The sequence below is a fragment of the Lepidochelys kempii genome, chromosome 1 (assembly GCF_965140265.1).
Source record: "Lepidochelys kempii isolate rLepKem1 chromosome 1, rLepKem1.hap2, whole genome shotgun sequence".
In the NCBI taxonomy this organism is placed as follows: Eukaryota; Metazoa; Chordata; order Testudines; family Cheloniidae; genus Lepidochelys; species Lepidochelys kempii.
Genome location: NC_133256.1, coordinates 97,884,233 through 97,900,025, shown reverse-complemented (window position 1 = coordinate 97,900,025; position 15,793 = coordinate 97,884,233). Strand labels below are relative to the sequence as shown.

At 40.4% G+C, this 15,793-nt stretch overlaps 1 protein-coding gene across 6 annotated transcripts in view; it reads right to left on the bottom strand.

Moving 5' to 3' along the window:
* FARP1 (FERM, ARH/RhoGEF and pleckstrin domain protein 1) overlaps positions 1–15,793 on the bottom strand; it is a 349,582-nt gene that overhangs the window by 72,468 nt on the left and 261,321 nt on the right. For 4 of the 6 annotated variants that reach the window (XM_073348144.1, XM_073348154.1, XM_073348112.1 and 1 more), the window contains exons 9-13: positions 14,941–15,036; positions 13,599–13,762; positions 10,637–10,705; positions 9,704–9,779; positions 8,049–8,289 (exon numbers count right to left, since the gene is read on the bottom strand). In XM_073348144.1, coding sequence (XP_073204245.1) covers positions 8,049–8,289; positions 9,704–9,779; positions 10,637–10,705; positions 13,599–13,762; positions 14,941–15,036 — 646 coding nt within the window. The remainder of the gene's footprint in view (positions 1–8,048; positions 8,290–9,703; positions 9,780–10,636; positions 10,706–13,598; positions 13,763–14,940; positions 15,037–15,793) is intronic. The other 2 variants (XM_073348134.1, XM_073348123.1) reach the window with 1 other exon arrangement.

Sequence of the window (15,793 nt, the reverse complement as noted above, 5' to 3'; positions counted from 1 at the left end):
ACAGGGCTAGAAAATGTTAATGTTGAAAATATTTTTCCCATCCTCTTTTGACCAAGAAATAACTTTATATTTAACTATATATAGGGACCCCTAAATTTAAAATTGAGGGAGAGGAAGAGACAGAAATCAGATTTTACAGATGTTTAGCAGATTTTACATTAAATTTTCTCTTGTCACTTTCCCACCAAATAAATGCATGTAAGAACATAAGAATGGCCATACTGGTTCAGACCAAAGGTCCATCCAGCCCAGTATCCTGTCTACCCACAGTGGCCAATGCCAGGTGCCCCAGAGGGAGTGAACCTAACAGGTAATGATCAAGTGATCTCTCTCCTGCCATCCATCTACACCCTCTCACAAACAGAGGCTAGGGACACCGTTCCTTACCCATCCTGGCTAACAGCCATTAATGGACATAACCTCTATGAATTTATCCAGTTTTCTTTTAAACCCTGTTATAGTCATAGCCGTCACAACCTCCTCAGGTTGACTGTGCACTGAGTGAAGAACTTCCTTTTATTTGTTTTAAACCTGCTACTGATTAATTTCATTTGGTGGCCATAGTTCTTATATTATGGAACAAGTAAATAACTTTTCCTTATTCACTGTCTCCATACCACTCATGATTTTATATACCTCTATCATATCCCCCCTCAGTCTCCTCTTTTCCAAGCTGAAAAGTCCTGTCCTCTTTAATCTCTCCTCATAAGGGACCCGTTCCAAAACCCTAATAATTTTAGTTGCCCTTTTCTGAACCTTTTCTAATGCCAGTATATCTTTTTTGAGATGATGGGACCACATCTGTACACAGTATTCAAGATGTGCGCATACCATGGATTTATGTAAGGGCAATAAGATATTCTCCGTCTTATTCTCTATCCCTTTTTAAATTATTCCTAACATCCCATTTACTTTTTTGACGGTTGCTGCACACTGCGTGGACATCTTCAGAGAACTATCCACGACGACTCCAAGATCTTTCTCCTGATTAGTTGTAGCTAAATTAGCCCCCAACATATTGTATGTATAGTTGGGGTTATTTCTTTCCAATGTGCATTACTTTACATTTATCCACATTAAATTTCATTTGCCATTTTGTTGCCCAATCACTTAGTTTTGTGAGATCTTTTTGAAGTTCTTCACAGTATGCTTTGGTCTTAACTATCTTGAGCAGTTTAGTATCGTCTGCAAACTTTGCCACCTCACTGTTTACCCCTTTCTCCAGATCATTTATGAATAAGCTGAAGAGGATTAGTCCTAGGACTGACCCTTGGGGAACACCATTAGTTACCCCTCTCCATTCTGAAAATTTACCATTTATTCCTACCCTTTGTTCCCTGTCTTTTAACCAGTTCTCAATCCATGAAAGGATCTTCCCTCTTATCCCATGACAACTTAATTTACATAAGAGCCTTTGGTGAGGGACCTTGTCAAAGTCTTTCTGGAACCTAAGTACACTATGTCCACTAGATCTCCCTTGTTCACGTTTGTTGACCCCCTCAAAGAACTCTAATAGATTAGTAAGACGTGATCTCCCTTTACAGAAACCAGGTTGACTTTTGCGCAACAATTTACGCTCTTCTACGTGTCTGACAATTTTATTGTTTACTATTGTTTCAACTAATTTGCCCAGTACTGACGTTAGACTTACCGGTCTGTAATTGCCAGGATCACCTCTAGAGCCCTTCTTAAATATTGGCATTACATTAGCTATCTTCCAGTCAGCTGATTTAAAGGACAGGTTACAAACCATTGTTAACAGTTCCACAATTTAACATCTGAGTTCTTTCAGAACCCTTGGATGAATGCCATCTGGTCCTGGTGACTTGTTACTGTTAAGTTTCTCAATTAATTCCAAAACCTCCTCTAGTGACACTTGACACTCAACTGACACTTCAATCTGTGACAATTCTTCAGATTTGTCACCTACAAAAGATGGCTCAGGTTTGGGAATCTCCCTATCATCCTCAGCCGTGAAGACTAAAGCAAAGAATTCATTTAGTTTCTCTGTGATTACTTTATCGTCTTTAAGTGCTCCTTTTGTATCTCAATCGTCCAGGGGCTCCACCGGTTGTTTAGCAGGCTTCCTGCTTCTGATGTACTTAAAAAACATTTTGTTATTACCTTGCATAAATGTAGAGACGAAACTGTTTATACCTTGTATAAATGGAGAGACCAAACAAGCACTTGCAGCATGACTACTATTGCTCCTCCAGCACAAATATGATTGTTTGCACAAATGAAAGTTGCTCCCCAAACATCTGGGCAAAGAAACATGGATGTTCATGATAAATGGCCCTGGAGCAGTCACATCAAATCATGAGTCACATTTAGTGAACTAACTGACAAATACGTTTCCACTTTTTGTTTGTTTCTAACAGTTATGATCTGTTCTGGCAAACGCGACAATGTTCCAAAAGAAAGTGTTATAATAATTTACTGCCTTAATTTCATATCATCTCTAAGCTTTTAGAAAATTTATAAGTTTGGCTGAATTTTCTGAATTACGGAAACGTTACTTCTCATAATGGTTATCATGAGTCAATTTTCCATTTGATCCCAGCTCACATAAAGTAAGCATAAAACACAAGCAAACAGAAATCGTTTTAGTCAGTTGTATGTTCACATTTTTCATATGTATGAAGTACAATTAGGGATTTGATGAATTTCCTTTGCAATTTATATTTGATGTACATCATAATGTTGAATGTGACAATAAGCTTTAGGCGCATATGAACAATACAATGGATGAGCTGCAGCAGAAGCAGCCATATCAGTTCACACAGGGGTGAAATTGGATAGTACAATTTCATTTCAGGAGATCATCCTGAGAAAATGGGCCACTCTGCCGTTTATGAGGAATACGTATTTGTTAGGTGCAGAATGTGGACCAGTTTAAGTCAAATTCAGTGCAGCCTGACTATCCAGCTCTCAGGGTATGTCTACGCTGGAGCTGGAGGTGCAAGTTCAGCTTGAGGAGATATACCAGTGCAAGCTCTGATCCAGTTAGTGTGCTAAAAAAAGCAGTGTAACCATGACTACAGGGATGATGAGATGGACTAGCTGCCCCATACCTAGGGTCTCAGATGTGCTCATGCAGGTGGCTAGTACATCCCACCGCCTACACCGTCACAGTTACACTGCTGTTTTTAGTCCAAGTGCCATCACACCTACTGTGGGTACATGTACCCAAGCTGGAAATAGCACTGCGGGCTCCAGTGAAGACAGTCTCACGGTCCCTGCAGTTATCCAAAGCTCAATGTTATCCTAAGCAAAGTCATGGCTCCTACATCAATTTGTTTTAATGAAATGAGCCAAACTTATTCAATGATACCCAGGTCTTCCAGGTAAACTAAGTTTTACTAAATGCTGATTTCCAAAGAAACTAAGGAAAAAATATCCCCAACAGTATCCAGTATATAGGAGAAATGGAGAAATCTTTTCCCAATAAATAGTTAGTGAATGGCTATGTGTGGTCAAGTCCTTAGAGAAACAGACTAGTAGACAGAACTCCATTCTATTCCTAACTCTGCCACTGTCTCTTAGTCCCTCTATTCACAATGACTCACTGGATAAATCACTAACGTCTCTCTGTGCTTCAGTTTCCCCATCTAATATTCACGGGGGTGTCCTGACGCTTAATTAATTATTATGAATAAAGATGAAAGGTATAGAAGTGTGAACTGTAAGTATTATGGTACCATGAGTAATTTAGATGGGTGACATTCCAGAACCCACTGAAAAAGCTGAGAAGTATTAAACCATTTACTGTGACTACAAACAACATGTACAACAGCATTAGGCCAGAGGTAGACTCACAGAGTCCACAGCTGACTTGCAGATTAATCAGCATCTCACATGATTGATACTGACCATTGTCTTTCTTAACTTTGGCATTTTGGGTAAAGAACAAGAGTTTATACCAGTTGACTTGCAATCTTCAGCCTCTTTCCCCCTCACAACCTACTGTTCTTTTTCCCCAGTACCCTTTTGCATTGGTCCCACAGAAACCACCCACAGCTAAATTGTGATGGGCCCCTGGTTTTATACGATATTATTCGCTGGGACAGCTCTGTTTAAATTCCTGGCAAGTCCCCAGATACAAGTAGTGTGTTTGAGGGAAAAATCTGACCCATACACAGGTTTTAATTCAATGCTTGTCTAATGTTGTTAAATGGCATTGCAGGGGCCATATAGACAACTACCGGAGTGATTCAGTTTAAATTAAACGATTGCCTATGGAATTAATTAAAGCTACTTCTGCAAACTGAAGTAATTCTTAGTGTATATTTAAAAAAAACTAAATACATATAGTACTGTCAGATAAAAGGAAACGGTTGAAGAGAAATTTTGAACTCCATGTTGTTTGGAACAATCTTAAAAGGAAAAGGTGAAGAAAAAAATCCAGATACATTTCATTTAGCTACTAACCTATCTCTTAAGCTGTCAATATTTCCAGGCTACTAGAGCTACTTTCACAACTATGGTGTAAAATAACATAACCATTTTCTTTGTAGAAATGTCAAGATAGTAAAAGTGGTCATTAAGGTTGTATTTGTGACGACAGAAAATAGCATATGTGTAAACATTACCCTGTAAGATCTGATTTTTGCTTATCTCCAAACAACATGAAATCTAGTAACTTTTTATAAATATGGAAGAGTGGGGTGGGGGGAGAGAAAACCTTTTGTAGTGATAAACACCCATTTTTTCATGGTCTGTGTGTATAAAAACATCTTCTGTATTTTCCACGGAATGCATCCGATGAAGTGAGCCGTAGCTCACGAAAGCTTATGCTCAAATAAAATGGCTAGTCTCTAAGGTGCCACAAGTCCTCCTTTTCATCTTGGGAGTTCATTACTTGATCTTTAGACATAAGGCTACCAAAGCAACTAATGCATGTCCAATTTGCCATTACTCTACTGCATAGTACAAAGCAGTACAAATGCCAACAAGAAACTCATATGCACACAAGATCCACACCGACAATTTTCTACACAATGGACTTCATTTACCTATATAACATCTTAAATACACAGAAGTTGAAGGCAGTCAAGTTACAGCTATTCTAAGTCCAAAAAAGGACAACTTTCTTTAAGGACGATATACAAGCAAGCTTTTCCCTCAGCATAATCAGTCTGCAGTTTCTAGATTCAAATCTTCAACCACACAGCCACAGGAACCATCACTCCAGGCCACCGGCCATTATGACACCACTTGCTAAAGAAGTGCTTCAACTTCACTTATGTCTACAGCTGAGGGGCACCCATTACTAAAAAAAGAGGAACCAATAAACTAAGGAACCGGGACAGAATAAAACTCCTTATTTACACAAGGCTACAGGCTACTGAAATAAAAGGTGAAATATATTTCTAAACTACGGTAAATTGGTATTAAAATATCCTTCACTCATATTAAACACTTGTTAAAATATGTTTTGATCAAGGCATTAGAAAAATTATAAAACCTTTCCCTGTTTTCCTTGTTTTATAAAAATTGAAAACAAGATTCTGAAATTGACTGCCTAGATTAAAAAAACCCTTGTCTCATCACTATTCAAGTGGGGACATAAATGTTTGTGACTCGCACAGTTCAGCTGAAACTTCTGCCAGACTAAATTTATTTATTTCCCTCCCTCCACCAAGAACATTTAATGATAAAAGTAAGGCTATTGGTAGGGTGAAGAGCATATCCTGTCTCATGAGAGTAGTTATCTCAGGCTAGCTGCTGTATAGTACGTCGTCTTAAAATTTTCTTAGTTATGTAAGAGCTACTGATTTATTGTTTTTGGATAGATACTTAAGATCTAAAATGTTTTAATCTGTGAAACAAAAGTTTTCACAGACTTATCCCCTCTCTGTGCACACAACAAATGACGCTATTCTATGTACAGTACAACACATTTGAAGGCAGTCAGTCTGGGGGTGGGGAGGCTGGCTCCATGAAGATAAAATGTCTTGGTCCCTAACACACAATAAAAAAATTGATAAGAGCCATTACCATATATTGGCAGTATTACAAATAATTAAGCTACCACAAAATAACTAGATCTTGCTCAGATGAACGTTTGTTTCCTACTCATGGAAAAAAAAACCTTGATATTGCTATGTATCATGATGCTGATAAAATAAAGGAAAGGAAAAATGCAAACAACAGTACTGCAAACATGCTTTGTAACATGCTTGTGAAGGACGTGGTTGCTGCCTTTCAGAAAAGGCAATCCATGCTACTCTTAATCAGTGCCACTTTCATCAAGATTCTTCACTTAAATCACATCTTTAGTCTCTTCCTCTGTCTTTCAGGGTGAGGAGGAGAAGGAATTCTAGAATCTATGTCTCCAGATATGACAAACTGTATAACCCACTAAATAAAAAGCCAAAGCTGCAACAGTTCCTGTACATGGATAATTTGTACCCTTACCTCAGCAATTAACATGTGTTAGAAGATCAGCCAAACGATGTAATTCTTGCTATAAAAAGGATTTGTTAACCTTGTTCAAGGTTTCACTAAGACTTGATCCTGAATATCAAGTTTCCTGCATTTGACTGTAAATTAAATGTCACCCCTAACCCTACGAGGCACTGAAGAGCAGCTCTCCTTATATGGGAGAAAAAAAATCATTTGACTCGTATAAAAGAGCACAATGCGCCTACTGTGATTTCATTTATATTTTTCCAAAATAAGCACTCAATTGTCACAGAAACCACCATACCTACCCTACATGTGACTTTATATAAAGAACAGTCAAGTGTATACTTTCTATCTAATTATAACATACCACAAAGATAACCAAATTAATAATGGTTCTTCTCCTTCCACCCTTCCGAGAAGATACAACATTTTTGTTAGGCTTCCATTGCAACCTATTCTTATTACTACACCTCTTGCATATCCTCCCTCCTTCTAAACAGCACGCTTAGTGCATTTGTACAAAATACTTGTCATCAGCCCCCAGAAGACCAGATCATTCTCACAAGTAACCACCATATAAATGGTCTCAGTCTAAAACTGGAACTCAGGCTCAGGTTCCTAGCAGCTAAAGACATGCACACTATCTTCATCACCAAGACCAACAGACACATCTTCCTCTACCTCTTCATCTAGCTGAAGGCTGCCAAAGGAGTATTTATTCCTAGGTATAGGAGAGGAGCTCAGCACTATGGGATTTCCAAACACAAGAGGGTGAGTAAATGGGTTGACTATTTCTGAGTCTGAATCACTGGACTCTGTTCCACTGCTGGTGGAGCCCTCCATCATTTGGATGGCAGCCATATGATCCACCATGCCACTGGCATAGAAAGACTGCATGACTGGACTCTGCTTTGACTGTCCAGTACCTGACACCCCATTTGCCATCATTTTGCCTTCTAAAGGAACCGTTTTAACAAGCCCCCCTTTACAATGTCTCTCTGATCTGTATTCCTGACCTGGCATTGAGGACACCTGACTCAGGATAAATGGGTCGGTTTCTGACTTGTTACGGGCATTTTGCATTTTTTGCAAACGAGGCCTTTGCAAACCCGGAGAACATATGCCATACCCAGGGCAGCTACAGGCATGAATATCTTCCTCATCACTCCTAGCCCTGCACTCATAGCCATTCTCTGAGACATAGCCCTGAGAGCCAGTTCTATTCAAACTCATGTTAGGACTTGACCCTTTGCTACTGGGTGGCAGTGGAGTGGCCAACGGACTACGGCTGTCAGGGCCCCTAAACAGTTCGTCAACCAGTGAGCTGTGCCTTGGCATTCTGGGGCTCCCACCAACATAGAAGGACATATTAGCTGGGTTATCATCAATAGACTCTTCAGTGTCATGTTGGGAAATCTTTATAGAGGCTGAGGAATCCCTATATCTAGTTCTATTACGATTTTCATCTCTACAGAGAATATAGGCACCACTGGTCAAATCACCCTCATAATTGTCATTTGTTTGGGAATGTGACCAGGTTATTTGTCCTCTGAGAAGGTCATACTCGCTATCTACATCACTGCAGTCAATAAAAGGAATTGAGGTGCTGCTGCCACGAGCAGCCCTGGATGCTGGACCTGTGCTTGGTTGTTGTGACTGAGATCTAGTCTGCTGTGTCCTGTCCTTAACGACCTCCTCCTCTTCCTCCATTGTCACCATCGCCGCTCCATCCACCTTTCCACCTTCCTTAGGGCTCTTCTTCAGGGAAGGGCTCCTGCGCTGTCCAACATCTTCCGCTGAAGCTTTCAGTTCCTTCCCTTGCCGGCAGCTCTGCACCACTGGGGAATCTGCATCATCTGCAAATGTAAAGCTACAGCTCTGGAAAGAGAAAGACAGAAGAGAAAAAAAGAGGGGAGATCATTAAGAAGGAAAAATCTCAGTGCCTGCTCACAATAAAAGCACCAGAATCATGCCCTGTAACTTATAGGTCCCATGTAGGACTCTCCTGACAACAGAGCTGGTAACTCATACTTTAAAAAACATGGAAGCCTCCAAGCATGAAGAGTAGATGATGGATCAGGAAAGAACATGAGCTAAGCATTGGAGAAAAAGGAAATAAATGGGCAAAAAGTTTTATAGATTATTGCAATTTATGATGATACAACACATGTGGGCAATAACCAGCATTGTACAAACACCAGCATACCTGCACTACTTAAAGAAGCCAGACTGGCAAAGGAGATGAATATCAAAAATGTTAAATTCAGTGCAGCCCAATTGCATACAAGAACAAAACTCCCAGAGTAGGTTTGTGGGCAACCCCACATTCAGCTGGTGGAGCAGTCCCTACCACTAGTCAAAGGACTGTCTTCATTCCAGGCAGTACACATCCAGTGCTTTGCTCCCTCTGTCTAATTTGGTGTTAAAAATATTAAGGTATCTTTTGAATGGACTACAAATTGTACCTTTCCTGAGTTCATTAGAACAGCTTGCAATGATGGTATGATTCTATAGGCAACCAATACAAATTGCTAAGGCAAGCCAAAGGTTGCGCAGGTAGAAGTTTGCGGGCCACTTTAAATATATTAACCAGGCAGCTTGCACCTGCCACTTCTGCTTTGAACAGCAGCCATTTACTGTTAATAGAAACAAAACTAATGCTTGCGATCTACCAAAGATAATAACGTATGAATTCTTAACTGAAATTCCTCTCAGGTCAACACAACAGAACTTCTTGTCAAGGACAAATGAAATTCTGCTATCACTGACCTCTGGAAAAAACTCATTCCTTCACTCGGGGCAACCAGGAGCAGAAATCTCGGAACCTGAGAAGGGTTCTTCACATTTTTGGCAATGGCATCAGTTCACCAGGCTGAGAGCTCGACTGTGCCAGGTAGTCCCTACTACTTGCGCCTTCCCATCCTTTCTGTGCATTTTAACCCACCGTGGGGATAAGGCTGCTTCAAACACATGCTCTGCAGACCTTTTAGTCTTGCTGTATTGTAGGTTAATGTGCTCAGAACTGAATGGCAAATGGGCACCAGAGACACATAATGGACCAGCCATGATAAGGAGTGGGAATTCCAGATCCCGAGTTACAAAATCCTGAAGTATTAGAATGGATAGACCTACCAGTGATTTGGAATCACTGTACCAGGGTATTTGAATCTTTAAAATAGGTTAGATATAAGAAAAAGAATGCCCATGTAGTTTTAAATTAAACTCCTCTAATTAGTAATTCAACAGGAAATGCTTAAAGCAAATCAGACTGGGTTTCATCAACATTACTGACTTGTTTTGGCACCTCTGAATGCTGTTCTGAAGGTTGTGTAGTCAGACTCCTGATGGAACGAATCTTGCTGTGTTTCCTGAGAGAAATCACATTAAGAAGTTAAAGCCATATACATGTTTTCATAAATAATCAGCAGCAGTCACTTCCTTAAGAAACAAAGGCACCAAACGGCAGCTTTATAAATGTTTGCCTTGAAACAGATTCACATTCTTTCTTTTAGTAAAATTTAAATGGAGAATGTTTTATATAAACACCATAAAAGAGAATGTAGGCCACTGAAGCAGAAATCTTCCATCACCAGAACATGAGTCATAACACAAACTGTTGCCAGGTTCATTGTACATTTCAGCAGTGACTTTAAACTCACCAGGACTCAGAATAATTCAAAGAGAACTGGCACTGCCAAGTTAGAAGCCTTCCCCTGACAGCTTTCAATTAACAACCACTGGTTAGTTGGGCCAATTAAAGCTACTTATCCCCTTAATCCTCAGGAGTACGTTATTATTAAAAAAATTGAATCCTTTTCTATTTATGCAGATTAATCACATCCCACACTAAAGGGCCTGATATTCACTGAGTCTGAGGGGAAGTTATCTGTCAGTGGGATATGCAATGCTGAAAAGTATCCAGCCTATTAATTGAGTTACAAGCCCATAACAACCGCAGCAATTTGATCAAGTTTCACAGGGCTGGCTGGAGGCTGGGGTGGCCCCTAGTTTAATTTACAGAAATCTCAGGGTGGCACTAACTTATGCCTGATGGTAACCGACCCCTAGGGGCCATTATGCCAATGACGGTTTGCTGAACCAACATAAAGGGGACTTTGCATAGGCCAGAGTCAGGGCCCAGCAGTATAATTAACTGGTAAGCTCTAATGGTCCCAAATTCAATAGCATTAGAAAAATTAGACCAGCTCAGTAATCCTTCTCTCACCTTTCAAATTGCACTTTCTTGTGTCCTCCTTCTTTAACGTAGTCAAGAACCTGCTTCTGAGTCCGGCCACTGTAACAAAACCACACTTAAGCCACCAGTCTAAGGTATTACATTTGTTAATGTTTAATACAAATAATCAGAGCAGATTTACTATGTAACTTTTCATTTCTATGGCATAAAGTTGTGAACCATCTTTTGTATCATAAATGCACATTGGTCTGCAGGGAGTTTGATTTAACCATATAGTCAGTGATAACCGATTCATGCGGTCCATATTCTCATTTCATCACCCACTACCAACCTTAGAGGTGCACCTAAGCAGCCAGGCATGCCGGTGTGCAGTTTTAGATACTGTATCCCATGAACTCATAGTAAACCACAACACAATTATTTCTACTAGAAGCATTAACTCACATTTCACAATAAGAATGCAATGGATCTCATTGTACATCCATGGATAAAATGTCACTTGCATTTTTTTGCCATGAAAATAGTTTTAGCTAGATAAACTACAGACCATTTTACCACTGCCTAAATTCAACTGTGCCTCCTTTATGCTGAATTATGTTACTGGGAAGTCACCAAAGATAAAGGCAAGAAAGAGAGATTTCAACTCTCCTCCTATGAAAAAATGTATCTGAATCATTTCTGCAAGTTAAATTTCAGTCTTACCTCTATTAACTGGTGTCAGTAAACATTGGTACTGTATGAAGGATAGTGGAAATACATTTCAGGATTCAACTGTTGATCTTAAAGACATTTAACTATAGGTACAAACATTTTCTGCAGATTCAGCCTTACATGGATTTCAAGCCTTGCTCTTATATATTCCATAAAAAGGGAGCCAATGCCAAATATTGATACAGTGTATGGACATGAATACCAGAAGAAAAAGAAAGCAATAGGATTTACACTCAGTTAGAAATGCATATCCTACACCCTGGAGAATGTCCAGTGAGGAACAAAAATCTCCATACTTGTTCGAGCTGTCAATTGGCCAAACTACAGCAAGGCCTACTGCAACAATGAAGATCAACACTTTTCCTAGACTGAACTCAGCAGAGATCACAGTGAGAGACATGAAATCAGCACATGGCTCCACTCCAAACTATGTGCATGTTTAATTTAGTATTAATTATGTCTACAATTTTTTCCATTTACTATAGCAGTAATTAAATCCAACAATTTAGACTGCAGTTTCTGTCTCCCACACCAAGACCTCCAGGTCCTTCCATGTCACCTACTTTAATTTTCAGACCCAGAAAGGAAAGTTGGCAGAGACAGGAGAGACATATCAACATGACTACCTACCTCTATGAGTCCACTGGTGTCTCTGATTTGGTAGTATTTTGAACTCACTTTGCACAGGTGTAAATGACCTAACAAGATGCAGTTAGTGGAAAATCAGGCCCGATAGGATTCAAACAGCTTTACACGGGAGATGCTGCGAAGAGTCTAGCCAGCAGTGTACATAAGCAGCAGTGACACATCAGCATTTTTGTACACCGAGGCCTCGTGTGCACTAAAAAAGGTTTGCCAGTACAGCCATACAGATATATAGCTATATTAGCAAACCCTCCTAGTGTAGATGCAACTTATACCTGCAAAAAAAGAGGTTTTGCCAGTATAGCTTATACCAGTTCCCTGAATGAAATAAGCTATACTGGTAAAAGGACTTTTATGCCGGTATAGCTACATTTATGCGAGGGCTTTTGCTGGTATAAAAATTATTTTAAAAAAATTACTACACCAGCAAAGTTTTACGTTTAGACCTGGTCTGAGGGTGAATTTCGGTCTCTGTTAGCCTCCTTACAGGCATGAAGGGTCAAGCATGCAGAAGAAACACTGCATTTAAATAGCACGTGGGTGCAATTGTCAGACTGCAGGAGGGCCAAGCAAGGAAAATCCACTCCTCTTGTGATCTGCAGAGCAGAACTCTCTCCCTGGGAGCATGAAGGGCACTGTTGACAAATCACAGGAGGTAGCACTAGCGGGCCTGTCTGGTGCACAGATGGATTGTGGGGGTTGGGGTGGAACAAGTGCAATGGACACTATTGACTTCTTTTCACCATACCCTTTAGCAGCGTTCCCTCTAATTCAGTGGTTCTCAAACTTTTGTACTGGTGACCCCTTTCACATAGCAAGCCTTTGAGTGCGACCTCCCTAATAAATTAAAAACACTTTTTTATATATTTAACACCATTACAAATGCTGAAGGCAAAGCAGGGTTTGGGGTGGAGGCTGACAGCTCGCGACCCCCCACATAATAACCTCACGACCCCCTGAGGGATCCCGACCCCCAGTTTGAAAACCCCTGCATCTAATTTTTCCCACAAATGTACAGAATGAATTTTGTTAAGTGCACCAATATGGAGGTGGTGCGTGACACGTCACCTCCATATTGGTGCACATAGCAAAATTCATGTGGTGGGGTTGGGGCCGAGGCGTTCGGAGTGTGGGAGAGGGCTCAGGGCTGAGGCAGAGGGTTGGGGTGCAGGGAGGGGGACGAGTAGGGAAGAGGCGGGAAGAGGGTGGAGCGGGAGAGAGAAGAGGCGGGGCAGGGACTTGGAGGCCTGGGGCGGGGGGGTCATGCACCCCCCAGCTACAGGGGAAGTTGGCACCTACAGTGTGCCCCTCCCCTGGCCGCGGCAGGGCGGGTTCCCTGAGCACTGCGTGGTGCTAAATAGGCTGCTGCATAGCCACGCAGCTTACAAGGAACTTAGCCCTTTAGGAGCAACTTTCCATCACCTACTGTAAGGGGAATTTAGACTTTTATTCCACAGCTTCCCATGCATTACTATGGTTGTTACTCTGGTTGAACAGGTGGGTTAGCAATCATAAAGCAACAGTTTGCAACGCCAAAGAAAAAACATTAAAGATCTAGGATTAAAGTAAGGACAATGTGATTTTAATAGCGGAGAGGAACAATAGCAGGAGACAGAAAGGGGAAAATAGGTCTTACCTGAACCTAAATGATGAACCTCTAGTAAAAAGAACAGGTTTAGGCTTTGGCTTGGGCTCCTCAAAAAGCCTGAAAAAGGCATGGTGTTCTACACAGATCTTCCAGAAAGATTTGCAAAAATCCCGACTGGCCATCAGGAATTCCAAGGTGTCCTGGAATGAATTCTAAAAGATGTAATAGCATTATTTACACATGAGTGAGCAAATGAGAGAGCAAGACACTGGACATATACACTGATGCTATGCTACAAATTCTCTCTCCTGACTCACTGGTCTCCTGGCCCAAGGAGCCCTCTCATTCATCGCAACAACCTCCTATATACTCTTAGCAGGACTAACAAAGAGCAATTCCCCACAGTTTTTCCTGTTGTCTCATGTAACAGACCTATTACAAGGCTCCTCAAATTATTTTAAGAATGCAGTATACTAAATCAGAATAACTTGTGCTTTCTCCTCATTCTAGTTTATATTTCCACCCGCTGACACTTTACCATCCTGTGACATCCAGCCAGGAAAGAACAAATGGATTTTACTGAATGGCAGCAGCATCCATATTTCTTTGAAGCACAGTGCCTGAACAAGACATACAAATATAAACTACAGTAACTTTTCTGAACTGCCATTTTAAAAGGCATGTCTTGCGGGAAGCCCTTCAACTAGCTTAACGGGTCCTTTCCCTTTCCTGAGAAGCATTTAATCATTTCTGCTTCCCTACTCCTGCTTTAAATCTTTTCATTTGATTTGATACCAGCCTCAGAACATTTGTTTTGTGCACTATTACAATATACGTGACAGGATATCTCTCGGAACTAAGAGTCCCATCAATCAGAAACACAGCTTGGGAATGGAGATCTGCTGACCATTCCCAGTACCATGGCAAAAGCACTCCATCTTAGGAAACTGAAGATCACAACTGCACACCACAGCAAAGGTGCGTATTCCCATAGTTAAACATCACTATCTCATCGATCTGAGGTTAATTATTAAGAGCGTGCACTACACAGAGTTCACCAGCTTTAACAGGAAGCCTCACCTACTCAGCATGGCATCGAGACAAACATTTTAGTACGTGGAGCCACAGCCATGGAAATACTTGATATCTTTCATGGACGTTCGGTTCTTAGCTTCTCCGTTGAATCTGCCCAACGTGGATGTCAATTTTAAGATGGACACGAAAGAAAACGTAATCAAGGCACTAGCCCCAGAGATAAGTGTAAATGACCAATTAAAAAAAATACCGTTGATTACAAGCCAGGCCACTCAAACATCTATTTTGTCTCCCTCTAGGAATTTACCAGAGAACCTCTATCCTCAAATTTCTTTGAAGAATATCAAGGACTTACATTCACATCAGGCCGTAGCTTGATAAGAAAACGCTTCCTCTTGAAGCTCAGCTTTCGAACCTTAGCCCAGTTGAAGGCATTAATCTTGGTGTGACCCTAAAGATGACAAACCAAGTGAAGTCATGTTATAGATTAAATGAAGAGTTTAAGTATTCCAAGCATGCATCTGTAAGGTAAATTTGACAGATATCAAAAGTACTTTTGCATAATCACCGTTTAAAATGTATTTGCTTGTAATAGTGCTATTACTAATTGTTTAGGCTCCAAATCCATAAACACTTACACACATTCCCAATTTAAGAACATGAGTAATTCCACTGAACCCAAGTACTTAGAGTTAAGAACATGCATAAATGATTACAGGATTGGGTGCCTTATATTGCAGTAGTACCTACATACCCCAGCGAGGATCAGTGTCCCCAGGTCGACCCAGTCTGCCCAGATGATGTTACAGTACGATCTTATTAAATGTTTTACTGTATAAGTTATCAGAGAATTTTAAAAACTATTCCATTCCTCACACACTACAGAAACTTCCAAACTCTATTTTTATCTGATCAGTAAAATCAGCATCCCTTTAAATATCTGGAACAAAAATGCAGAAGTAAGCAGTAGCAGTATTAATCTTTAACATATACTCATAGAAGTAAAAGGAAAATATATAAATTACTTGATGGTGTTTATCTGATGAGCCAAAAAAATGTCTTTTAACAGTGCTCAGGAGCAATATGTCAGGAGCTATGAGTCATGCTACGCAAGGCTTTGTGTATGTTCACAATCAGATTGCACCATTTGAGCAGAACATTATTTTCTAATTAACCTATGCTAAAATTAGAGGAAGATTTAAAGTATT